The 26,379-nt window shown below is 41.3% G+C and overlaps 3 protein-coding genes across 3 annotated transcripts; 2 read left to right on the forward strand and 1 right to left on the reverse strand.

The window, feature by feature from the left end:
• Positions 1–1,966: 1,966 nt before the first annotated feature.
• On the forward strand, positions 1,967–10,457 carry LOC125000160. Its single transcript, XM_047575555.1, has 19 exons — positions 1,967–2,089; positions 2,169–2,227; positions 2,312–2,372; positions 2,995–3,149; positions 3,252–3,316; positions 3,403–3,496; positions 3,807–4,070; positions 4,387–4,680; positions 5,470–5,721; positions 5,921–6,235; positions 6,328–6,446; positions 7,006–7,225; positions 7,363–7,515; positions 7,793–7,983; positions 8,616–8,767; positions 8,872–9,129; positions 9,541–9,694; positions 9,912–10,038; positions 10,317–10,457. Coding segments are annotated over exons 1-19 (3,060 nt in total). The 5' UTR covers positions 1,967–2,087; the 3' UTR covers positions 10,442–10,457.
• A 448-nt stretch (positions 10,458–10,905) lies between these two features.
• On the forward strand, positions 10,906–17,163 carry krr1 (KRR1 small subunit processome component homolog). The gene is made up of 10 exons (XM_047575843.1): positions 10,906–11,021; positions 11,963–12,138; positions 12,935–13,069; positions 13,185–13,310; positions 14,172–14,255; positions 14,572–14,628; positions 15,912–16,082; positions 16,231–16,308; positions 16,445–16,541; positions 16,632–17,163. Exons 1-10 carry the CDS (start codon positions 10,946–10,948, stop codon positions 16,790–16,792), a joined length of 1,161 nt encoding a protein of 386 aa, XP_047431799.1. The 5' UTR covers positions 10,906–10,945; the 3' UTR covers positions 16,793–17,163.
• A 100-nt stretch (positions 17,164–17,263) lies between these two features.
• Positions 17,264–21,181, reverse strand: glipr1a (GLI pathogenesis-related 1a). The gene is made up of 6 exons (XM_047575844.1): positions 20,946–21,181; positions 19,609–19,857; positions 19,408–19,520; positions 18,816–18,901; positions 18,564–18,590; positions 17,264–18,439 (listed from the first exon to the last, which is right to left on the reverse strand). Exons 1-6 carry the CDS (start codon positions 21,114–21,116, stop codon positions 18,234–18,236), a joined length of 852 nt encoding a protein of 283 aa, XP_047431800.1. The 5' UTR covers positions 21,117–21,181; the 3' UTR covers positions 17,264–18,233.
• Positions 21,182–26,379: the final 5,198 nt, after the last annotated feature.

Raw genomic sequence — 26,379 nt, forward strand, 5'->3', positions numbered from 1 at the left:
ATGAAATGATTAATGAAAATAAAAATGTAAATGAACTAGGACTAAATGGGTAAACAATGAAAACAAAATAAAACTGAATGAAACCAAAATGAAACTAAATTGAAGAAAATTAACAAGAACAAAATGCCATGTGAAATAAAAATGAAAACAAACTAAAATAAAACAAAGAAAATGGAGATGGAACCCGAACACTAGCTGGAGCTTCATCTGCAGTGCAGGTGGAGAGGATGGAGCCACAGCAGACTCTGAGTTTGGGCTGGATGTGTCTGCTGTTCATGTCCAGTATGGGTTTGGTGGTCTATAGGGATGGAAGAAGATATTTCAGTTGAGGGTACAAGAGCTGGTGGAGCTGCAGTCACAGAAGACTCCTGTTCCTTCGCTGCATCCAGGGTAGTGTACAACAGTGGTGGTTCAGCAGCGGTGGCAAGAAAATCTGGAGGGAACAACGAACAGATCACTCTCACTGCAACATCAACAATGGTGTTCAGCACATCTGCTGCAAAACGGTTGAGACTCTTCTTCAAGTCGTCTTCAGGGTAGGTCTGTCTGACTTTCTCCTGGATAGACTGGATCATGTTGTCTTGTATGGCCCGACTGTATGTGAACTGCACGAATATGGAGGACAGAGCAGCGTAGACCTGGTCCTCTACTGCTTTTGTGACTCCAACAGCCATTTTACAGAGCTTCTTGGAGGGCTTTGGGGACCATCTCCACCACCACCTCCCATGGTTCAGGCTGTTTGGAGCTGGGGGCCTCAAACTGCTGCTCTGTCAGCTTCCTGGTAAACTCCTTGGCCTGGCTGATGAACATGGGATGTCTGTGGAATACAGTTAGTCGTAATTCATTTTAAAACACTTCAACAATGCATCTCTTCTGAGAAGAGACGAATTGCAGATGTAACTTACTGAAAGTTAGGAGGCATGGGCTCCACATTTCCACAAACTCCACATTTCTATTCTTGATACTGTTGCTCACCTCCCACACCTGAAACAATCAAAGACGAGAGGTGTCGAGCAGATTGAACGTATTTACAGGAGAAAATGAAGTGAATCAGTTGAATTCAAACTAGTGTGCTGAGTGGGTCCTTACCAGCTGGTTTGGCATTAGTCTTATGGAGGCCATCCAGTTTAAATTCCTACATCCTTCAAACACAAAGAAAACAAGAGTTTAATCTTACGGTTTTCCTTATGAGCAGAGTAAAAGTCAGGTGTGGTGTGTGAGTGTATGTTTCTGTGTGTGTTCCTCAGATACTCACTGGATTCTCAGAATCTTCTTGCTCTCCTCCATTAGCAGCTCAGTCACATCTTCAGCAGATACGTCAGGTGGGAGCTGTTTGTTCTGCTGAAGTCTCAAAGGTTTGGCTATAAGTGCAATCTAAATAAAGAAGAGATCAGATGGGTTAATGCCTTATCTTGTATATATTATATAGACAGATAGACATAGTAGACTTGAAACTGTAGAGCAGTTTTGAAAAGGCCTCTCATAGACAGTGGTGTCAAAGAAAACCTGTGGAAAAAGGGTCAATTTGTTCATTAGAACCGTTTTCTCCTCTTATTTTGTATTAACTACATCTGGAAATATTAATAATCATACTAAAAACAATTCAACTCGTCCTTACCTTGATGGGGCTGTAGATGCCTATATATATATTTATAATGAGTTGTTTATTTATTAATTCGTTTATTTATGGAATATATCTGTAGGTATTTTATTAATTATTAATTTATTTATTTTTCATTATGGCAGAGTTGGTCCTCCATATACAGCAACCCCTGCGACCCTAGTGAGGTGAATACTCAAGGAACTTGTCAACTCCGAACTGCACTATTAAATAGTAGCCCAACATGACATGACATACTTAACACGAGCTTAATTAATTGATTAATAACAGCTAGAACTATAGGCACTGGTATGGTATGAGACATTAAAACTAATGAAGTGAACTATTTCACATCGCCAGTGGTTCGGTGAATCTGACCAGGTGAGTCATGGAAGCGCACACCTGCCACTTATTAGCTGTGTGACGACGCTAGCACGATCCTCGCTGTAGGAAAAACACGCGTTCGTTTGCTGGAATTACAAAGGAAATGTAAGAAATGTATTATCCGCATTCAGAATTCACAGTTTTATTTAAATCCCGAGGATTAATCAGCTTTTAATGTTTTCAGGAAGTCCTTACACTATTCGTTCGTCTTTTTCATACTGGTGCATCACACCATATCGTTAGGTGAGTAGTCTATAGCCGAACTGCTGTACAGGCTAATGGTAAAATTGTGTAGTTTTACATTTGAAAACATTGCCTTTCCACCAGGAAGCTGCGACGATATTTCTTTCTCACTGTGCTGGATGAGCAAAGACAACGCCATTGAAAGGTAAACTCAAGGGAGACGTTTACGTTTTAAAGTAAGTTCATTCCAGAAACGAGTAATGCCGCCAGGTGAGGTGCGTTTGCGACCGCTCTGCGAACGGCAGCTCAGGCCAAACTCCATTCACAAAATGGTATGTTTCTGTTAATTAAACTCTAGACCTCTACTGAAAGATTGTAAAGGTGTAGATATTTAACGTGGAGTTTTATCAGCAATTTCGGCACAGAATATAAAAAGCCAAAGCTTTTTTTTCTCCATTTAAATTAACGATTACGATTTAAGAACATCGCTGTTTTACAAATATCTCTAACGTTAAATTTCTTTTCACCATTTGGATGAAAAATACAGCCACTGACTAAATTATTTAAAAAAAAAAAAAAAAAAGTAAATTCTTCTCCACTTTTCCATCCCAAAACAAAGATGGCTGCCCCCTAGATTTGAAAGGGGTACGTAACAGTTTGAGTTGAATGCATGCCAATATGTGAGAGGCGGAAAGTTATCTGGTTGCTAAATGTACAGTGACAGTTTCACAAAATTAGATCAAATGGTAAAACAGAAATGAAAATTATTTTCTGTCCAGAGAACGACGTAATCTACCAGAGTTTTAATGTTTTCTGTTCTTTTTTAGGCAAAATGGAAACATATGGCTCAACGTCACAGCCTTAGTATCCATCAGGAAGTTGGGCAAGGTTACAACCCTGACAGTGTCACCTGGCATAGAAAACAAGCTGAGACTCCAGTATGGGGGCTCGGTTCAGTCGTGGACTTTTACAATCAGCCCACGTAAGCACCATAGCTTTAATCTCAATGTAATACTTTGTAATACTCTATAAAAAACAATATGGTAAATAATTAATGTTAAAAGAGTGCTCGTCTCACCCAAAGGTACAAAGCTCACCAAAATCCGAGGCCAGCAGAAACCTGTAAAACTTCCAACAAATACCACAAAGGTATGTATCACATCAAACTTGGGTTTTTACGCATAGCTCATCCGACTGCATAGTTTGACAGCTTCATTGATCTGATTGTTCTTCAGGCCTTCTTGGACCTGCTGACTCCCACTGAGGTGTTTGCATGTGAAAATGGAACAATATTCTTCCACCAGGATGACAACTTCTTCCTTGCATTAGGTGAGAATCAGTATTTTAATCAGACCTTGGGTTGAACTTATATTTGCTGTCATGTTGTATCTCTTATTTCTCTTAAACCAGACAAGATTCCAACACGGTGATGAGTGAACTGTCGTTCAACTGTTAATCAGAGTTGGCATCAGAATTGTAATTAATAATACGTATTTTTTCGGGGAATGTATATGGACCTACCGCTACCTGACATTTAGTCCAGAGCCACCCTCATGCTAAACTGCAATAGAGGATGCTTAGCCACCAAAGTCTTACTTTTGCTTTAATTGAATGTCTGTATCTTTGTTTCCCCCTCCAGGACACTCTACACGTCTCCCTGTCAAACTAGAATCCAGACGTCCCACCACGTTGCTGGTCTCCTGGGTGCCGAATCTCCCAGATGTCTTCTCCACTCACTCTGTGACCCTGTATCACGTTGAACTGGACTCCTACAACACACACAGCACGGACACTACCAGCCACAGCCACTACCGCTTCTCTGCTCTGGAGTCCTGCAGCCCCTATGTGGCCTGTGTGGAGATTGCAGACACTCAGTCCTTCACCTGCATCGCTACCATTACTGGTATGAGCTGGGAGTGAGATGATGCCGTCTGATTATTTGACAAATTCTCCTAAATTACGATAGTAGCAGTAACTATTCTGGGATTATATTGTAGTTAAATTATGTCCAGGTTTTGAAAAGTCATTTTTGCTAAACATTTGCGTTTACGGGACCTGATTTGTTTTTGCATAGATGTGAAGTAGTCAGTTGACAATAATGTAAAGTAGTCTTGGAATGGACCTGGATTGAATGGGCTAAACCCCGCACAGCTATCTGAACAGAAAGTGTCGAACTTGGAAAAGGTTGCTATAGTTCTTTAATTTCTTTTTTCCATCAGACCCAGACATTCCTAAGGACTTTGATGTCATATCATGGAACACTAGCAGCATATCATTGGCATGGGACTGTCCTCTGAACCGCAAGTACTCCCTCTTCCTCCTCACCACCTTCTTCCTCAATGGTACAGACCACGTCATAAAGGAGGTCGCTTTGTGGCAAAAGCAGGAGAACTTTGTTTTCAGCCTGTCTGACCTGCAGCCCTGCACCAGGGTGAAGTTTGGCCTGCAGACGGTTTGTCAGGCAGGGATGGAGTCCCGCTACAGCAAGATGGTCATGAATGAAGGGAACTCGGGTAATTACCACCCCAGTTGAACTAAGCCAGTGGTAGCTTTTTTTTTCTTTCCCCTGTTATTTTTGGGGGATTTGCAGATACTTGCACACACAGCTCGTGGTACAAAATGACCAGCAGCTAGAAGGATGGCAAATGTTTGCAAAACTTAGGTTGATATCGGCGTGTAATTCAGATGAGATGAGCCTCGGTTCCATTTACAGTTCGTTAGACTTTATTGTACGTGGGTGAAGTTCTTTTTCACGCTCTCTACACTTTCAATTTTACACATCATCGCACAAAAAAAGACAAACAGAAGCACATACGGTACAACACAGCAGCAATGGAGAACATCATTGAATTCAAATATGTAGTACCTTCAATATGTAACCTTGTTTAGGGCTACTATGTCAAAGAATTTTTTTCCCCATTTAAATAGAAAAAAGAAAAAATTACACAAATGATGTGCAACGTGTGTTCAAGGTCTTAAAAATTCAAGTGCATAAATGTTCAGCACATCCTTTAACAAAAAAGGGATACTTTAGAAACCAGCAGTTGTATATTTGGTTGGAGAACACAAAATGTAGCAACATTGTTTTCATAAATTACGCGAAGAAGGAAATCTATTATTTGAACATAACTCATGGAGTAAACTGTGATCATTATGAGAAGTTATCACTTCCTTCTTAATCTTTCATAACAAGATATTTTCACAAACTATAATCTAATGGCTCCTTGTCACGTGTTTATATTTAAAGAAGCTCTGTACTAGAGTTTCAAAAACCCTTTAACGGACCCCTCTCTGCTCCTCAGTTCACTCCACCATCAAGGCCTTGCGTCAGACATCGTTTGGGCCTCACAACTACACCCTGAGCTGGGAGGTGAAGAACATCTCGTCCATCTCCATGTTCAGAGTTTACAACGACGAGGTGCTGCAGAACACTACGCTCGTCACCGAATACACTGTTGGGGGTCTGCAACCATGTACCAGCTACCAGGCCAAAGTGGAGGCACTGTGTGGGGACGGTGTGCTCATGAGCGCCAAGACAGTCACGGCACAAACGGGTAATGCAGAAGACCAACATCCAACAGGATGGGGTTATGGGGAATGTTGTCCAAGTCAGTATGGCCATCTTGGATGTATTGTTCTGGATACTCGACATGTCATGAGTTATTGTACATCTTTTTGTCTTTAGTTTAGTCCTTTTGTCAGCATATGTTTTTGTCTTTGTGTAACTCATTCATCTTTGCTTCCCTTGTCCAGAACCTGGTGGTGTGTCTGATCTCAGGTACCGCTCCAATGACTCCACCGCCCTGTGGACACCCAGCATCTCACAGCAGGTGGCTGTAGCTTTCATATATGTGCTGTCCATGGAGACTGGCGCCCCCGTCCAGAGCAGCCGTGTGTACACCCCAGAGCTGCACCTCGGGGGGCTGGAGAACGGGGAGACTTACCTCCTTGACGTGTGGGAAGAATGTGACGGACAGTGGGAGTCTGCACCTTCTAATCTGTGGTTTACAGCAGCCAATTCCTCCTCAGAGCTCCATCCAAGGGCGGCTGAACACGCTGAGGACCATGGTCAGTCTGAGGCAGCATTAAACCAGTAAGGCCGCTAATTATCTTTCATCATAATCTTAATCTGCCGTGTTTCCATTTTGTGGCATCTCTAGAAATACTGTTGGATTTTGACATGGGTCTTACAATAGTCGTGCCCTGGTCACTGCCTGAGGATCTACAAGACGATGAATCAGAAGCTAGAGCTAAAATGGTGCAGATCTACATAAACAAGGTGGGAGAAGTTCAATGTATAGATCAGCAATCATAGCTATCATCCCTATTGAGTATATTGTCAGAAATATTGCAAAACATCGTCTGACTTTTTGAATTCAGAGATGAAATGTATCCACTAAAACCACAATATGGATTTATCAGTATTTCTGGAATGGGGTCGTGGTTTATACATGTGCAAACATTATAAAACTATAACCAGGATGTTCATGTCTAACTGACAGTAAACTCTGTAGGAGTCATGGCTGCCAGTAGACTGAGAGCACCGTAGCACTAACATGTCAAACCTGCATTACATCTTAACTGTTTATGACAGATTTCACTAGAATTGAAGAGTTTTTGGCCATGCTAGCAGCATAATTCTGTGGACAGTTACTGTATGTCTTTCTATTCTATTCTAATAATATCTTGACTATTATTGGATAGATTGCCATGAAATAACTTCTGACCTTTGTAAATATTACACCTGTTGAATGGAGTGACATCTTTCCTTTGAGTGTGTTAGCGTGATGACATTAATATCCCTGGTGAAGCATCATTTCTTGGTGTGTGTCCCACAGCTGCAGGAGTTGTTGGAAGGTTTTGATCAGCCCGTCCGCATCGACTCAGTCAACTTTGAACCAGCAAACGAGCCGGACAAAACAGAGGTTCTGTTTATGTCTTTTGATGCCTCCAAAGGCAAAGAAGACGTGCCCCTGTCTGTTAAAGATCAGCTGGATTACATTAGCTCCCTGAATACCACTGACTTCACTGTTAAAGATGGGGTCATTTACTGGGATGGTAAGTGACGGTTCAAAACTTGCTCTGGTCTCAGCTAAGCCTACAAGAATGTCAAATGTTTTCTGGCAGCACATTTAGTCAATTCTGAATCTTCCTTTCTGTGGGATTTTATTTGCTTTGACTGTTTGTTCGGTCAGGTCCAGACCTGTGTGCGTCCGACCCAACTCTGTGTCCCCGTAATTCTCTGTGTATCAACACTCTGGGCTCCTATTCTTGTGTGTGCCAGGACGGTTTCTATGACACGAGTCCTTTCACCCAGCGTCCTGTGGCTTCACATCCAGTGTGCAAAGGTACAGTTACGACATTGTGTGAACTCCGTTAAAGTCAAATGTATCATTGAATAATTGCATTTTGACAGATTGATGCTGACGTTTGTCTTAATACAAAAAGCATCACAGATAAACATTTGAAATTGTTATAGTCACTGCAGAATACAGCTAAAGACACACATCACTTACAGTATCTTTAAGTTTCCTCTTTACATTTTTTAGCTTGCTGTTGTCAGTGTACCATAAAATCAGCAGTGATGCAAATAGCATGCCTGTTCTAACTCTTGCTGTCAAACAGAGAGTGGCCTTTTCAGCCAGTGTCTGGATAAACTGATGACTGGTACGATAGCTAAGTCCTACCTGACTTCTCGCATCGGGGGCGAGGTTGAGCTGAAGCTGAACGACGGCCGGTGCGTCGTAAATGAGACCGAGTTCCTGTACTACTTCAGCACATCACGAAAATCATCTGAGTGTGGAACAGAGAGGCAGGTGAGTGAGTGTACTTATGCTCTACTGAAGTTATCTGATTGACGGGTTCTGTGTATGAAGGAATATAGAAATAAAACCTCACTAATTAAAAACTCGTTGTACATTTATAGAAATTATTTAAATATTAATCTTTCAAAGTTTGGAAAGGATATTCATAACATTCAAAGTAATTCACACATCTATTTGAGTATGCAGTTTAAAAAGAGAAACTAATAACCAGATTGACATTTTGAATTAAGAATACAGATTTTAATCAGGCATTAGCATTTTGTTATAACCTCTATATTTCCCGTGACACTTTAGGCCTTGCACAGATGAGCTTTTGGGAGCCTCACCTCTCTCATATCTTTTCATATCTCTGACATTACCATGGTAGATCCACACTGCTAGTCAGGTCTGCCCAAAGCTGAAATTGAGTCTATATGTACACACGTTCCCTTTTGCTAGAATAGCCTGATCATTTCTTTACCCAGTGATGGATTCCAGTGATCTTTCTCTGAGGAAAGAAAACTGTAAGAGGCTTCCCATTTAGTTGCAATGCTGTTATCCAGACTTTTGGATGACACATATGTCAAAGTTGAATTTGCTGTAATATTTGAGTTGGACACGTAAAAAGTATTTGTATTATCTAGGTCAACGACACCCACATAAAGTACCAAAACACTCTAACCGTCACCTTGACCAAAGAACACACCATCAGCCGGCGGGACCTTAAAGTTGTCTGGAAGTGCATCTACCCACGCCATTACGTCCGCAACGCTCAAGTCCGTGTGGATATGGAGTGGTGAGTCACATCAGATTATAGATGCAGTGCATTTAATGGTTCTGTCATGGAGGAACAACACGTGAGAAATGGTTTATAAGTCGCTCGTTTGTTCTGGGTTGAAGGCTCTCCTCCGTCTCCTTGGTGGAGTTCAACTCATCACTGCAGCTGGGTCTGACCATGACCTTGTTTGAGGACGAGTCTTACACCAACAGCTACAGGGACTCCATAGAAATGGGCCTCGAGGACACCCTGTTCTTCCAGGTGGACTTGCAGACCAACGGCTCTTTTGCCTCAGACGTTGTGCTGCAAGTGGAGTCATGCTGGTCCACAGAGAGCTCCGATCCTCAGGATACAGTCCAGGGGGTTCTTCTTCAGCACAGGTATTTAACATGTGACCCTGGAAGACTGACTGCTGTGTGAACACCTTGTCAGTTAAATTGCTAGATACTTGCAACTGTAGTAAAGGATAATAATGATGATAATATCTGTAAAACACTGCTTATATATCATATTGGATCATACTGTTTATCCTACATGGACTTACTGCTTATTGCACTTCTGGTTAGATGCTAAGCTACATTTCGTTGCTCTCTACCTGTACATGTGTAATGACAAAGTTGAATCTAATCTAATCCAATAATGATGTACACCTCAATCCTTCTATGACCTTACAGACATAAGCACATTTGTTAAAGGGTAAATGAGGTGTGTTGTAAGGTGGTGATCCAAACCTTACGTGATTTAACTGTGTTTTAATATGTTTAACCTGTGTGTTGTGTTTTCCTCTCCAGCTGTCCTGTTGACAAAACATTCCAGTGGCTCCCTGTTAGCGGCCTGGCACAGAGAAGCAGATTTTCCATTCAGATGTTCACCATGCCCAAGGGGTTATCTCTCTACTTTCACTGCCTCGTCAACATATGTGGACATGATGAAGATTGCACAAAAGTAAAATGACAGTTTGTTGTCAATTTGTACCTGGCCCCATGTTTAACTGATATTAACGTGTTAAATGTATTTGGCTATACAAGGAATCCACAATCCCTTTTCCATCTGGTTTAATCAGTTTTCATTGCCTTAACAGTACTTCCACTCAGTATCGTCTCACAGTACACTACCATATTGTGGATCTGACCACATTTTGATTGCTCTTATTTTGTTACAGAACTGTACAAGCCAGGAACGCACCAGGAGGTCAGTCAGTAAACTGGATAGAGGAAGAAAACGAGCAGGTGTTGTGTCCGCTGGTCCTCTTGTGGTCAACACAAGGAAGTCAGTCAAACCGTCAAACTGTGAGTTCAAATCAACAGAGCATCTGCACAAATTCAGAAAGTTCAGGTTCACTTGATTTTAAATATAATCTACCATTTCTTACGCTATACATGTTTTACATTACATTTTTATTATTGTATGTTCAAGTCAGCGAATTTCAAATTGTAAAGTTGGTCATAGTTTCTTGATGGTTTTTGTCACTGAACTCATTCAGTGTCAGGATGCATTTCCATGTCAAGTATTTAAATACACCGTCTGTACATCCATCATAAAATAAACTGTGTCCATGTCTCTGCAGGGACAGAGCACATGACGGTGATCTCCATCGTGGCTGGATCAGTAGGCTTGTTGGGAGTAACAATGCTGTCTGTGAGTGCAACCAAAGCTATCATGGCATACTATGAACAGCTACGGCAGAAATAAAGCATTTGGAATTCCATCTGTGGGTGTGTGTTGTGCCATTGGTGGAAATGAAGAAGCTTCTCTATAAAACCAGACATGGATAAAAGAATTCTGAGTAACAGTTTTCCACATAATCACTCGACGGTCTCAGACAAATGACATTTACAAAAACACAATTTGAAAATTATTATAATTTATGATTCTACAAAAGGCATTACTTTAAGTTGAGATCATTATTATTATTATTTGGTTGTTCATCTTGAGTAAGGAAGGAAAATTTATGAACAGCAGTTGTTTTGGATGTATGAGCACCATAAAATTATGACTTATAGGTCAATTCATATTTAGGTATTTTTAGATTCACGCGTTTCTCATTCAAAGAAAGAAAAACTGCTGATGTTTAAACATGTTTTAAACATGTTTTAGCCGTGGTGGCGGTAATGCGCTGTCGTATATGAAAACCAACCACGGAACTCAGTCGCACGAAGGAGAGTGTCTGCGCGTCACTTCCGCCTCTAGTCAACAATGGCGTCCTCCACGACAGAAGACGGCGTGAGTGATTCGCCAACAGGCAAAAAATCTAAAAAGACGAAACCTCAGGGTAAGTAATGGGTGCCACCGAGTCGTGGCCTCCTGACAGACAGACAGCTAGCTTTTCACCGTGAAGCGCAGCTGAACCTTTCAGTTAAACGGCTTGTTGACATGTCGAGATGTACGCATGTTTTAGCCTTAGCCTAGCAAGTGAGCTCTCGTCTTGTAAACAGGTGTTTGCTTTGGGACGTGTTTCTCCTCGCCCTCTGCGTTTTGATGCCACAATAGGAAAAAAGACGGGCATTGTTTTTATTTTAATGTAAACCTTCCCAATTGCCACATACTCACCAAGTAGCAGCTTACTTCGGATAATCTCGACACATGTTGCTATTCGTGTCTTTACTTTCTTCTTCTAAAAACCATACAAGCCCAGTTGCCCTCGTTTCAGCTTACTTTGTGTTATACTATGAGCTGGATCACTGAGAACCTACACAGACATACTACTACTGCCTGTAAGCAGGCATCCGAGGCCCTCAAGGGGACTTGTGCAATTTAAAAGTCTTTTAAAGTGTCAGTTAAAATCATGCCAAGATGGCCTTCAGTGTGCATTACCTTATAGATACCCATTAAATCAGTACAAATGGTCATACTGTTCAACTTGCAGAAAAAAAACACTACTTACAGGAAAGGAGAAGGGTCCAGTTTTGAATTCAAACCAGAATATATAGTAGCTTTCTATCACCTCCTCTGACTGTTGTTTTAAAACGTTCCATGCATATTGTGTTGCATTGCTGAAGAGCACCAGAGGAATATATTACTACACACTAGTGGCACTCCTGGCAATTTGTGGCTGTACTGCTATTACCTGTTTGATCTTTAGCTCTTTTAACCTTTGGGAAGTGAAGTAGACGTATGGTGATTAAATAGACAGCTGTGAGTAGGTGCTATCAGGGATTAAAACATTACAGATATCATTATTTTTTTCATAATTCTGATTCTGACGTACCACAGTGGATGAATCTGAACTCCTGACTGTTCCTGATGGATGGAAAGAGCCGGCGTTCACCAGAGACGACAACCCCCGTGGCCTACTGGAGGAGAGCAGCTTCGCCACCCTCTTCCCCAAATACAGAGAAGCCTACCTGAAGGAGTGCTGGCCGCTGGTGGAGAAGGCTTTAGGAGAGTCGGTATGCGCACTGAGTTTAGGACAAGAGCACCTAAGATCACAGCATTTTCTGCTCAGAACTGCTCGTTGCGCTTCAAACACTATTGCATCCAGCGAAATTTTAAATGGCTACAGTTGTCGATTCTTGTTTTTTATTCCTTTTCAGACTTCTTGCTATATTAAATGTATTTTTAAGCAGTAGATGCTTCATTTCAAAAGCTAAAATAATAATAATAATTTACTGGAACATAACAGGCAATATTATTGAAGTATAACAGTTATACGCATGTGGAAGAATGTAAAAAATGTAATTGTGCTAACACTAGTTCTTTTTCAATCATTGCGTCAACATCAAATGACATATTCCATATCATAGTTTTCCAGGACCTAGTTTTTTGTTTGTTTCTTTCTTTCTTTCTTTCTTATTGATTGTTGTGAATCTCTTGTCATTGCTGCAATTTTTGTATTGTTTATTTGGTTAACTGCAAGAGCATCTCAGCCACATGGAACAGTAACACACACAGCTGTTAGTGTCCTATACTTTACATGCATTACACATAAAAGTGGTTTTCAGACTCAGAGGAATAGTAGTTGTGTGTTTGGCTTCCAACATGTAGTCACCATACAACTCAATAATTCCTCCTTGATGCAGCACTGCCCATGGACTGCTCACGATAAACTACATAACTACTGACGTAACTATGACATACTTCTACTATACTACAGTCAGATCCAATGATATTCACATAACGTGAAATAATGATCTCTTAACACGTGTTTTAATTCTAACATGTTCAACTTGATTATGTTTTTTTCAGCACATCAAAGCCTCTCTGGACCTGATAGAAGGCAGCGTTACAGTCTGCACCACTAAGAAAACATTTGATCCCTACGCCATCTTAAGAGCGAGAGATCTCATTAAGCTGCTGGCGAGGAGCGTCCCATTTGAACAGGTAACAGTCTGCTCTGTAGATTACTGCAGCCTGTTATGTATGTTAGAGGAACTGATTGTCAGCAATGGAGAGATAAAGATTGATCAAGGCTACTTTATTGCCGTGCTTTTTCCAGGCTGTGCGGATATTGCAGGACGACGTGGCTTGTGACATCATCAAAATCGGGACCCTGGTGAGGAACAGAGAGCGGTTTGTGAAGCGAAGGCAGCGGCTTATTGGCCCCAAGGGCTCCACCCTAAAAGTGAGTCCCGCATCAGAGTCGAGCAGATTTCATATACACAAGGAAGCAGTAGTTACCTCAGAGACCCCACTTTCTCTTTATTGTCATTGACCCAGGTCACACATGTTTGGGCTTTAACTTTTTAATAAATAAGCATCTATGGTCTTCATAGCAAACTCAGCAGAGTTGATATTAACTTAAAGTGTGCTGATCTCTTTACATATCAACCTTGCACAATGTCTCCAGGCAGACAAGAGATTAGAAATTAACTGTTCTGAGCCGTTCATAATGAAGCTATGGAATTTAATTCCTCTGAGCCACAGTATGAGCTGAACCTCTGTGTTGTGCTTGGTAGATATGGTGTCTGATCTAGCATTTTTAAATAAAACACTCTAGGTGGCAGCATTGCTCATTATATCCAACAAATAAATGTGTATATTTACCGGTGACAGATATTTTCAGAATCAGAAAAAACTTTATTTATCCCCGAAGGGCAATTAGGAGGGCGAAGAGTGGTACATAAAATAAGAGCAAGAGAATAAGATAACAAAAGAATAAAAATTGCAAATGTGGGCAAAAAAAACTAGAAAAAACAAACAGCATCTTATGTACAATGGCAGGCCTGCTGTCAGTAACAGAAGAAATGGATTGTGGAAAATAATATCAAGACCAATGTAGTTAAAGTGTCAAAGTAGTATTGTACAAGAGGACATGTGATATTGCACTTGAGTGTAACACAGGAGGACTTAAGTTATTGTGACCGTCGTATAGTTCTTAGAGTTCAGGAGGAGAATAACATTGGGAACAAAGGTTGCTTCCCATTTTTTTCCCAGAAGTTCTGAAATAAACGCTTTTTTCCCCGGTCCTGTCTCTTCACTCCAGGCGTTAGAGTTGTTGACCAACTGCTATGTGATGGTACAGGGCAACACGGTGTCAGCCCTGGGACCCTACAACGGCCTAAAGGAGGTAGGACTGTCACAAGTGTTGCATTCTCTTCACTGGAGCCCAGTAATAACTATAAAGTCATAGAGCAGAAATTAATAAAGCATGGAAAAGCTAATCTCCACTGACTGATCATAAGTAAACCATTAAAAACTAATTCTCATTTCAAAATGAGTCATAATTCCTAAACCTCAAATGACATAAGTGTAAAGAACAGCTCATATCTAAAAATCTTTGAGTCTATGTGTGAGAGTTGTTGGCTGCCTCTGGTTCCTCAGAAAAACAGTTCACTCATAAAAGCAACAGAAACAGAATTCTTTTAACACGTTCTGTTGTTCAGGTCCGTAAAGTGGTGTTGGACACGATGAAGAACATCCACCCCATCTACAACATCAAGGTACGTTCAAACTGATGACAGAAACCCGGTAAAGTTAGAATGAGGCTTTCTGCTCACTGAGAAGCAGGAGTTCTCCATATGTTTGGCCAGACGCCGTCATGCCCAATGAAGATGTTTTTCCATCCTTGTTCTTGATCTTCTGATCGAAAAAAGAATTTTCTGGGTTTGTACGCCAAGGTTGGCGCATCCTGGAGCTGAGGGCATTAGAGAGCTGCGGATGCTCTGCAGAACTAATTCAGTTTAAGAAGGACTTTAATTATTTGTAGTATTTTTTTTATTGTGCCTTAAAAAAATAGCATAGGACATCCACAGTACTAAATACAGAACATACCTTTCAAAACAGCACTGAGCTGCTGAAATCTCCTTGCCGTAACACAAAGTGGTGTGTTACCAAACTAACCGTTTTCTGTGGTACTGTGACATAGAAAGCCCACATTCAAGAGGAAGACTTTATATACCCATGCAGGACGTGTTGGTTGAGTTTAGATTATTGCAGCAGTTAAGGTCCCTTTGTGATGGCATGAAGGCATTCATGTGCAAATTGCACTGATGTGGAAGGAACATAAAACAATACAGTAATATATAAGAATGTCCAAATGTTGCTGTGTTATTTTACCTGGCAAAAGTTTTTCCAGATGAAACCGTTTCATGACTCCAGAGGAAGATATCTATGATTTTTGAGTTGGCCAGGAGTAATAATTTGTACTAGAGATTGACCAATATACCGGGCCGATATTTGATATTTTACTGGTATTGGCATCGGCTGATAACGCGGGTGCATTTGCAGATACATATACAGTAAAGTTCTGTCCCAGTGAGATTTACAGAGAAACGCATCCACAGGCAGCTCTGTGTTGCTCCAGACACTGGACCCATGCAGCCCATACATCGCCCCTCCCCTGCTAACAGAACATCTACAGCTGGAAGCTGGAAAATGCTTGTGCTCTACCTTTTTTTACCAGTTTATTTTGTATACATAAGAGCGTTAAATTCAGACTTGGAGTATTTGTTATCATTGTCTCATTTTTATCATATATGGAGGGAGAGAAACCAATATCGACTCAGAAAAATCACCAGCACGTATCTGCCAAGAACGATGTTAAAAAAAAAAAATAAATAAAAAACAAGCCGTAAAAGTCCATATTGGTCAAACTCTAAAATGGTACTTTACAGCAGGATAAAGCCGTATTCGCATATGTCATTGAATGTCACGTTTTTCACCGCTGTTATTAAATCCACCCACCCCGCCTGCGCCCCTTTCCAATCTCTCGTGCATCCACCAGACATTGATGATCAAAAGAGAGCTGTCCAAGGACCCCGACCTGCGGGTGGAGAGCTGGGAGCGCTTCCTGCCCAAGTTCCGCCACAAGAACCTGGCCAAGCGCAAGGAGCCCAAGAAGAAGAGCACGAAGAAGGAGTACACGCCGTTCCCCCCTCCACAGCCAGACAGCAAGGTCAGGAAGAGTTAACCTGAAACTGACTTTCTACACAACATGTTTACCTGATAAACTGAAAATAGAATAGAAACCCAAAGGAAGGTTTCACACTCTGACCTGGAGGTTCGTTTAATGTTGATTTTAACTACGTGATCTTCCTTTGCAGGTTGACAAGGAGCTTTCCACAGGAGAGTTCTTCCTGCGTGAAAGTGTGAAAAGGAGGAAGAAGATGGAGGAAATCAAGGTAAGCATTCATTTCTGAAGGAGAATGCATTTTAACCCATGTCTCACTGGATAGCAACTAAATTATTGTGGTCTAATTTCAGGTTCCTCGTATTGATAGAGTAATGTGTGACTGTGTCGTTGTTCCTCTTTCTCAGGTCAAGCAAGCAGAAGCACTGACCAAGAAACAGGAAGAGCGAAACAAAGCCTTCATCCCTCCCAAAGAGAAGCCTTTAATGAAGCATACAACTAAAGGTAGAGGTTGAAAACCGAGCAAGAGCAAAGTGTGGAACAAAAACATGCACTGTAATAGCACAACTAAGCCTGTAATCCTTTGTGTCGCAGCCCCCACAGAAAGTAAGCTGGACATCGAAGCCATCAAGGAAAAAGTGAAAAAAGCCAAGACCAAGAAGCTCGGGGCTCCACCAGTGAACCCGAATCCTCCGGCCAGCAGCAGCAGCACCACCAACAAAAAGAAAAAGAACAAAACAAAAAGCAAAGGCTAAACATGCAGCGGCTCCACTGCCGCTCTAACATACCACATGTTATGGTGTAAAAAGACTGTACGCACAGAGGAGGACAGGACGTCAGACACAGAGTGTGTGTCTGAGCTTGGATCAAGGTTAATGATTCCACCATGAACTCTCAATCACGTTTTTATTCAGCTGTTTCTTCTGCTGAAGAATTTCCCAGTGGTTAATGTTGTATCTTGAGACCAAGTGTGTTGGAAGGTGAACAGTAATGCGTTTCCCTCAGTCTCCTTCTTCCCAGATTTTGAACGATTAGTTTTTTTCTTCTTTGTTAAGACAGATGTGTGTTTAGGAGGAGGTTTGCTGAAATATAAATGTAAAAATAAAAGTTTTTTTCTTAACAGTCAGGATATTATCTTTGCAGGATTGCTGTATTTTTTTATTTTTTTTGCATTTTGCATTTTGCCTGAGAGCTTTACTGAGGCAAATAATCCACATTCATTGACCGTCAGACTAATTTAAAATGGGGCTTAAATAAGACATTTAGTTCAATTCGATTCAGTTTTATTTATATAGCGGCAATAACAATACAAATCGTCTCAGGACACTTCACAAAAACCAGCCTGCAACCTCCAGAGCAAGCCTGAGGGTGACGGTGGCAAGAAAAAACTCCCCTTTAACAGGAAGAAACCTTGAGCAGAACCCAGCTCATATGGAGGGACCAATCTGCTGAAGGCCAGCCGTTGCTAAGCAAAAGTGATCTTTTCGTATACAGGTTTCTCTTTGCCTATGTAATGGCTTTCCTCTTAGCTCTGGTTTGGAGGATGTACTAGCGAGAGTGCAACAAATTACAACACATTTTTACTGGCAGCCGGTGATATGAAGCAACAAGGTAAGACACGAAGTGACAGTTGGTCTGGCTTGAAGTTCTTTTTGTGTCTCTTATCTGAAGCAATGATGTGTCAACCGGTCGTATCCATTTTCATTATCTATTGCAGTGTTGGATATGCAGTCAAAGCTTACGACGTACGGAATGTGCTGCTCAATTCTTGACTGTGTTCAACCAGCCAGTAGCCACCACTGTCTTTCTGCCGTTTGATACTTCGGCCACATCATTGTAAGATTTGACTGAAAGACGCTAAATCACTTCCATGTTAATCACCGTCTGCAGCAAAGGGTCATGCTGACTTTTTCACCTCTGATGAGATTTGAGACATGTCAACCACTTACAATTTTTCCCAGCAAAGATGATTTTTACATTAAATGGCCTTTGGTGCTTGACGAAACAAGGGTAACAATCGGATCTGCTCATCCAGTGTGACTTCCGTAACGGTGGTGCCATGTTTCGTAGTTTTCGTATACATAGGTTTCAAGCAGTTTTTTGCATCATTGCTATAAGCCACCTAAAGACCAACAACAACAAAAAAAAACTTGTTGATCTCTAAGAGGGGTCCATATTGTCAAGGTCCTAACTGCTCTATTCATAGCAGAAGACATCAGGGTAAAGGTAACGGACGGCGTACGCTGTGATGAAGGTGAAGATGAGGGCAATGGGCCTGATGATCAGTATATTCCTGTAGCTGGAGTCTGTGTTCTGTGTCGAGCGCAGGTCCTGGTTCTGTGTCGAGCGCAGGTCCCATTTCTGTGTCTCGTCCGTGTCCCAGTCTGGTGTCCAGTTGTAGCCTGGAAACGCACACACGCACCCAGTGAAACAAATGGTTTGCTTGTTCACTACCACACAGCCGGACACCAGCACTACTAGTTATAAAGTTAAAATATTAAAAGATTGTGTTAGTTTCTGGCTTACGTCTCCGTAAATCTCGTTCCTGGTCACCTGCAAAGATATTAAGACACATTAAAGAGCTGCTTTTCAAAGCTTTGCTGCTTTTAGTTGCTCTGTTGAGCAGAGACGTGAATGGCTAAACAGTGCTGACAGTGATCCCTGTTCCTTTGCGATGGTTTTCTGAATTTGGTGATAATCAATAGTAATTCGTAGAGGTTAAAAAGAATAAACGACTAAAAGACTTTAGTGACACAAAGTAAGGAAATCAATACTCACGGCACAGCTTGTCTTCACAATAGCCTTTGCAACCAGAGCAGACTGCCTCTTCAGATTTATATGGCTGCCTTCCAATTGTATTACCACTGCAACAGAGAACATTTAAGTTAAATTACTTTTTTTATATTGTAGTTATTCATTCTGTGAATTTATGCAATTTTAGTAACACATTTGCCACAAAGGGGGAAAAACTGACATACTGCGTCTCACATTCTGATCTTCCTGTGACATTTGTGGCACTGAGCCTTACTCAGCGGTGTGTGTGAGGGTTTGTGATAACGAGACAAATTGTGTGGTACTCATCTTCCGAATAGTTTTTTGGGCAACAAACAGTGGTCTATTTTAATGCAGACAACTGTGCATAAAGCTGGACTTATCAAATATAGTTTAGTCACTACATTGGAATTTGAACGAAAACATAGAATACTGCCAACGACACTCACAACGGTAAACCACTTCCTGTTTTTTGTTTTCCTCTTGTTTCACACAAAATCATGACTGCGCGATCATGAAACACCCCAAACACACGTTTTCAAATTTGGCTCTCGGTAGAGTTTCAAATAGAGTTACTGGTGTGAAGAGTTGAACTCACGCTGTGGCATAGTTGCATACGAAAATAGCCCCCTTTGCAGCAGTAAATTGACGCACACCGTTGGGGCACAGCTGGACAGCGCAACCAACCTTGTAGCTACTTGCCCACACGACCTGGCAACGTCAAAAACCAGACATACGTGTGAAACACGTGTGAAAGACAGAATAAGCACTTTGGCAAAAACAGAAAATGTGCACATACCTGTGTGTAGTGGCCGCACACATCTGTACAAGAGTTGGCTTTGTAGCTGTAACTTTCTTTTTCGTTCACCCATCTCCACATGGCAGCCGCTACACTAAAAGATGATGGTGGGTAGCCCACCCATATGTTTTCTCCTACAGAAGGGAAACTGGGGTGCATGCGTTGGGCATCTTTGAGGTGAATGTTGTGTTCGAACACGCAGCGTTTTGCCCACGCTCTTGCAGTAATGGCCAAGCCCTCATCCCATGTCTGGAGTACAAACAGAAAGTAATTTTTTGTTAATTCAGTGTTTGAGAGTCTCAGCTAACCCAGATGTCAAAAAGACCATGGGTTTTATATGAAATATAAATATAGAATATATATATTCTAATGGCAAAGAATGGAATTGTCCCCTTGCCGCCAAATGTTTCTTGCTCCCTTACCCTTGCTAACACACAGCTCACATCCCTCTGCCTTTCAACAGCCTGAACATGGGGCATGGATATTAAGTTAGGAAAATGCTCCCGGCGTAGCAGCTAGTTGCATGTTCCAAATCCAGGCCAGTCAGTTTGAGATGTTCTTGGTAAATGTACTATCAATGTCCACAAGTAACAAAATCTAAATCTATGCCCTCCATTAAAGAGATTACACCCACCAGCAAGGAAAAAACGCATACGAATTGGCCACAACTTAAAGTCACTGCCAGTAGAAGCACTGACCATCTTGTGACAATACAGTGTTCTGCTGGGAAACGTTTGGACCTGGCATTCGTCTGGATGTTACTTAGACATGCAGCACCCACCTCATAGCACTGACACTCCTTGATGGCAGCAGCCATCAGACTGTTTTGGAGGCACAAGGGGAAACCTTCATAGTATTAGGCAGTATAGTATCGGCGTATAACAGTGTCTTACAACGCACAAATAGATGCTTAACTATGTCCTTTGAGTGTGTTTCTTTCGATGTACTTCTTTTTGTATTGAACGTTCGTTGTCCATTCCTCATCACTGTGGTTTAGTCACTTTAGAAGGACTAACTTCAATACATTATTGATGAAGAGGGGAAAGCTTTTAGAGCAAGCTAGATTGGAACATGGGAAGGTAAAACTCGACATAATGTTTGAATACAGTTACTAATTTCTACCCTTCATTCCCTCCAAAGACTGCATTTTCAAAATGTACTTAACTTTTATTGTTACTAAAAGTCACTGATAACCCTGAATGCTGACCAACCCTTTACCGTAGACGTGGACATCTCGGAGAACAATATCTGAAAACTTCAACAAGTGTTTGGAAGTCATGTACCGCTGTGTTCCTGTCACTTCTTTGTGGTATGAAAAAGTTTCCATATTTTCCTACCATGTACAGCATGTCGCTCGCGGGTGGACTGACAGCTCTCCGCGCTCTGTTGTGTTCCTCCACACATTCGCTGATGAAGCTCTCGTCGCTAATTTCTGGCAGTGAGACTGAGCACACACGAGAGATAATCCAAGGCATAACCCCAACCCATAGTAACACAGTGCTCCCCATTCTTTAGTGGATGAGACGCTATGAGCGGCAGCACAGGAGCCGTCGTTAGCTACAGGAACTTCTGTTAAACTGCTGCAGGAAACTCAAGAGGAACAGGATGTAACAGGGCTATATTTGAGATATCTATATCTATAAGTTACAGTCATACATCATATTTTATTTTGGCTCAGGCATGTTCACACTGTACAATAAAAGGACCTTTTTAGCATGCATTTGTGCGCTGCATGTGAACTGATTTGTTTGAATACTTTAACAGAGCATTTTTATGTCAGAGAGTGACTGGCTCGCTCATTATATCGTGTTGGACATTGTTGTGCTCTGCCACAACAGTAGTGTAAATATATTCTAGTAAGAATATGAAGAATATGAAGCCTCTCACAGAAGCACCATTTATGTTGGGGATTGAACACTGCCTCTTACGTACATTGCCGATCAAGGTTATGCACTATAAATGTCAAGCTCTATTTAATGTAGAGGGCGCTATTTACGGTGCACTCAGGTGGGTTATTGGCTATCAAATTAGTAAAATATGAATATCGAAATATTAATAATTACTATCAAAATATTAATAGGATTTAATTAACATTAAATGCACCTAGAGGCTGGCATATTCACTCTTATACAACATTAATAGACAAGCAAAGTTTCAAAGAAAGTTTATTTCACACATCTCGAAAATGAAATAACAAAACATTAAACTAAAGTGAGCTACATACACTATGTACACATGTGGATGTGTGCGTGTGTGTCTGTATGTGTCTGTATGTGTGAAGTGTGACCTCAGACAGTGAAACAAGATGGAGGGTGATTACTTTGTCCTAAGACAGAGGGTTACAACCAACTTGGCTCCAAGATGGCCTCTAGGCCAACCGCATATGATGTGGAGGGAGGGGAACAAAGGTGTGTCCTTTGTTCACCACAAGGTCACAAATTAAAGTTGTAGGTTAAATGACTATAGACTATAGACGACAACAACAAGCTCAAGTATTTCACTGATTCGATCTCTACATACATTGGCAAGGTTGAAGTTATCTATGCTTAGTCAAGTAATGTGCGAGGTAACCAACTAGGCCCAGTTATGTTACCAAGTCAAGAAGAAAAGATGGTGGTTAGTGTCCTGATTTGCTGGTCCTGCTGTTGTGAGGTTGCAAAGTCTAATGGTTGCTGTCCTTGTCGAATGAATTACAGCTGTCCTGGCTGTGTAGTTCTTGTTCCGTTGAAGAAGGTCCTTGGTTCTCCTTAAAGAGTTGAATGGTTGTTTTGTTTTGTTGTGTGGCTCCTTCGGTTGTTAACTCAACTAGCAGACTTTGTGTCGTGGTAGTTGGTTCCGTCCTTAAATTCTTTATTAGGCACTTGCGCCGCTACCAAGGTCCAGTCCAGTGGAGGCCTCAGCTTTGTACAGGCCTCATGCAAGTGGGACAGCTGTAGCAGCCACTCCCAGTGAGGGGCAAAAGAGCAGAGTAAGAGTGTAGGAGTAAGAGAGAGGAGCATCTCTCCCTTTAATTGGCTTGATGACCTCAGAGGTCTTGGCCATACAGTGACCAATCGGGTCACACACAGGTTTCACACCAAGGTGTGAAAGGGTGAAGGCTGCCGGGAGTCCAAATTGAGTCCAAAGGCCTTCTTTGTCTAGAGAACAAAGAGAGCCATGTGTCCTTGTCCTCCATTTTGAATGGACTGAAGTCCAACAGACATTCATGTGAAATTCTGTTGGTCAGATTTGTTCCAGTGCATCCCACAGATGCTTGCTGGTTTCCCAGCAGAATGGTGTATTGTCATAAGATGGTCAGTGTTATTAACTTCTTCTGTCAATGTACTTCTTCTGTTAATATTGTGTCTGATCCCAAAGACGATTGAGATCTGGTGACTGTGGAGGTCACTGGAGTACAGTGAACTCATTGTCATGTTCAAGAAACCAGTTTGAGATGATATGAGCTTTGTGACATGGTGCATTATCCTGCTGGAAGTAGCCGTCAGAAGATGGTACACTGTGGTCATAAAGGGATGGACATGGTCAGCAACAATACTCAGGTAGGCTGTGGCATTTAAACCATGCTCAGTTTGTACTAAGAAAATATCCCCCACACCATTACACCACCACCAGCAGCCTGAACCGCTGGTTCCAGACAGGATGGATCGATGCTTTTTTATGTGGTTTACACCAAATTCTGACCCTGACATCCGAATGTCGCAGCTGAAATCAAGACTCATCAGCCCAGGCAACGCTTTTCCAGTCTTCTATTGTCCAGTGTTGGTGAGCCTGTGTGAACTGTAGTCTCAGTTTCCTGTTCTTAGCCGACAGGAGTGGCACCTGGTGTGGTCTTCTGCTGCTGTAGACCATCTTCTTCAAGGTTAGACGTGTTGTGTGTTCAGAGATGGTATTCTGAATTCCTTGGTTATAACCAGTGTTATTTGGGTTACTGTTGTTTCTATCATCTCCAACCAGTCTGCCCATTCTCCTCTGACCTCTCACATCAACAAGGACCATTTATCATCTGGAGTGATTGGCTTATGCATAAGATTCACTCCTGGTTTGAATCCGACAGCTGGATTTTGCATGTTCTCCCTGTGCCTGCGTAGGTGTTCTCTGGGTACTCCGGCTTCCTCCCACCATCCAAAGACATGCTTGTTAGGTTAACTGGTCATTCAAATCTGGCTGTAGGTGTACATATCAGTGTGAATGACTATTCTCCCTCTCTGTGTTAGCCCTGCGACATACTGGCAACCTATCCAGCATGACACCCAGTGACAGCTGGGATATGCTCCAGAACCCCTGTGACCCTCCCCTGTAAGAGGATAAGAGATAAGAGACATTGATTAATTAATGTTTTGCAATGAGTCAAACAAAAAAAAAGGTTTAAGTGCAGAACACAGCATGGCTTCAGTCCAACTCTGAAGCACCTTCTCCACACAGCCTCATGTAACTGTTATGCTTCCTAGCTGCTGTTACATTGATCATCACGCCAGTCTACAACAGGCACTAACTGACATTGGTGTGATCTCTAACCATAAAATATGAATGCTTCTGCTGTCAGTTTATCGATCAGCACGGCAACATATCAAGTTCCTCCCCTAGCCGTTGAGTGCTTTCATAGCTCGCCTGACGTAAGTGCATTCTCTGGTTATCCACAATCCTCTTCCTTCCCATTTAGATCTCATTAAGAGGGTTCTACATGTATAACGTCCTCCTGAAATTAAAAAAAAAAAAAAAAAGATGTTTTCCTTGGTTTGAGAATTCAAAGCAAGGAGAAGAATATTTTGGTTTATAGTGTTGTTACAGTTGATTCATGTGCAGTTTTTTTTGTTTGATTCATTCATTTTCTGTCTATTTCAGTGTTTTGTTTGGCCCATCATTTTAATGTGAGTCAATGGTGACCAGCAAAGGGTCCAATTTAAGAGGCTGGAACAATCACAATTTCAGGAATTCTGCTTAAAAATGATCAAAATCTAAATAGTTGGTGGGGTGTTTGTGACTGAAAAAGACTCAAACACAAAGAATCCTTAAAAGCGTTATATTGAGTTTTTACGTGTAATTCGAGAGGTGTTGCTGACAAACCTACCGAATTCATTTTTTTTCGGACGTTTTGTACATGACCAGATGATATGTATGTATGATATGCATTTAAAAAAGATTTGATAATTCAGGGTTAAGATCTGGTTTTAAGATCAGGCTTTGCGTAAGGGTTTGCGTTAGGGACTTAGTTATGATGGTTAGATTTAGGGTAAGGGGCTATTGAATGGAAGTGTGAAGAATGTCCTCACATACAAATATGTGTGTAATCATTCCAAATTGTGTTCCTGAAAGTGCAGCAGAAACTGTGACAGAAGCAGTTTTCAGTTTGGCAGATGTTCTGGACATATACATGTACACTACCTGTCAAAAAGTTTGGACACACTTCTCAAAGAATGGATAGAGAAGGTGTGTCCAAATGTTTGACTGGTAGTGCGTATATCGTATTGTGTCTACACGATAGAGTTGCAACTGTACAGTAGTGATGCACGAGCCACAAGCACTGCAGTTAGTCTGCAGGTCGGGTCATCTTGCAGATCTGAAAAGATACATTGAAGATACACGTGGGTCGGATCACATTCAAGTTTTCTTCAGTGTCTTTTTCTATTTGCCTCTTCACCTGATGTATCACAGTGCCATCTAAAGAAAATACTTCCAGACAAGCCCCCATTTATATAGCTTGATTTAATCAAAATCATCAAGCTTAGACTATGATTATAATGAAATCAGCTTTTGAAAGTTGGCCCTGCAAGGACAGAATGCACGACCCAGAAGTGACACTTCAACACTCATTGCCTAAAATGAGGTCCCAATGTGTACCATGACAATATGAATGTATACTCTTTCAAATGTTTTGTTGATCCTGTGCATATTTGCATTGTAAGTATTTTGTGGGCTTGGATCCAGAGGGGCGCAAGTGACTTTTGACAAACTTTACAGGAGAGACAAAACTGAATTTTGACCACACTTCAATCAACTGTATTTATTAACCGTAAACCGCAACATTACAACCACATTCTTATATGAATGAATAGTTAAGTAATAAACTTAAACTTCAACATGTTCTAAAACATTTTAAAATCAAAAATAAATATGGCAAAAACCTCAGATAGTCCTTTTTGGCACCAAACATTTCAAGTCTTCTATGGACATATTTGGGCGTATCTGCTGAACAAAAAAGGGGAATTGATTGAATAATTAACACTTGAATTAACACTTGAATAACTGATTCATTTTAATTTAAGTCTTTCATTTTTTTTTCTCATTTCATTTTTCCATTCTGCGCATCTGCTGAATAGTACAGACAGCAATCAAAGTCAATAAACTTGCTAAACACACTTCTGATTGGCAGTTCATGAGTTATTTAATTTATTTCATTATATTCATTCATTTTGTTTTCAAATACTGTATACAATAGACAGTTGTCATGTTCTTTTTACTAATTTCACTTTTATTTTTTGTTCAACCAATTTCAATTACTCTGAGTCTATTCATTGACCACATCCAAAAAATCATGTTGCATCTTATTTGCTTTCGGTTCACTAGTCTGTTTAGTTCTACTCCCTGTCCACTGTCAGAGCATTGCAGAACTCTGCATATGTGTGAGGAATACTCCCATTGTGCTTGGTTTGGACACGGAATGGGTGCTTCTGGTGCCCCTGGTTGCCTGCTTTGCCGCCTTCAGTTCATGGAAGGTTGGGTCGGTGAAATCATACTTGAAGATCTTCCTTTGTGTAGCGAAACCATTTAATC

This window comes from Mugil cephalus, chromosome 22, assembly GCF_022458985.1.
Source record: "Mugil cephalus isolate CIBA_MC_2020 chromosome 22, CIBA_Mcephalus_1.1, whole genome shotgun sequence".
NCBI classification, from domain to species: Eukaryota; Metazoa; Chordata; class Actinopteri; order Mugiliformes; family Mugilidae; genus Mugil; species Mugil cephalus.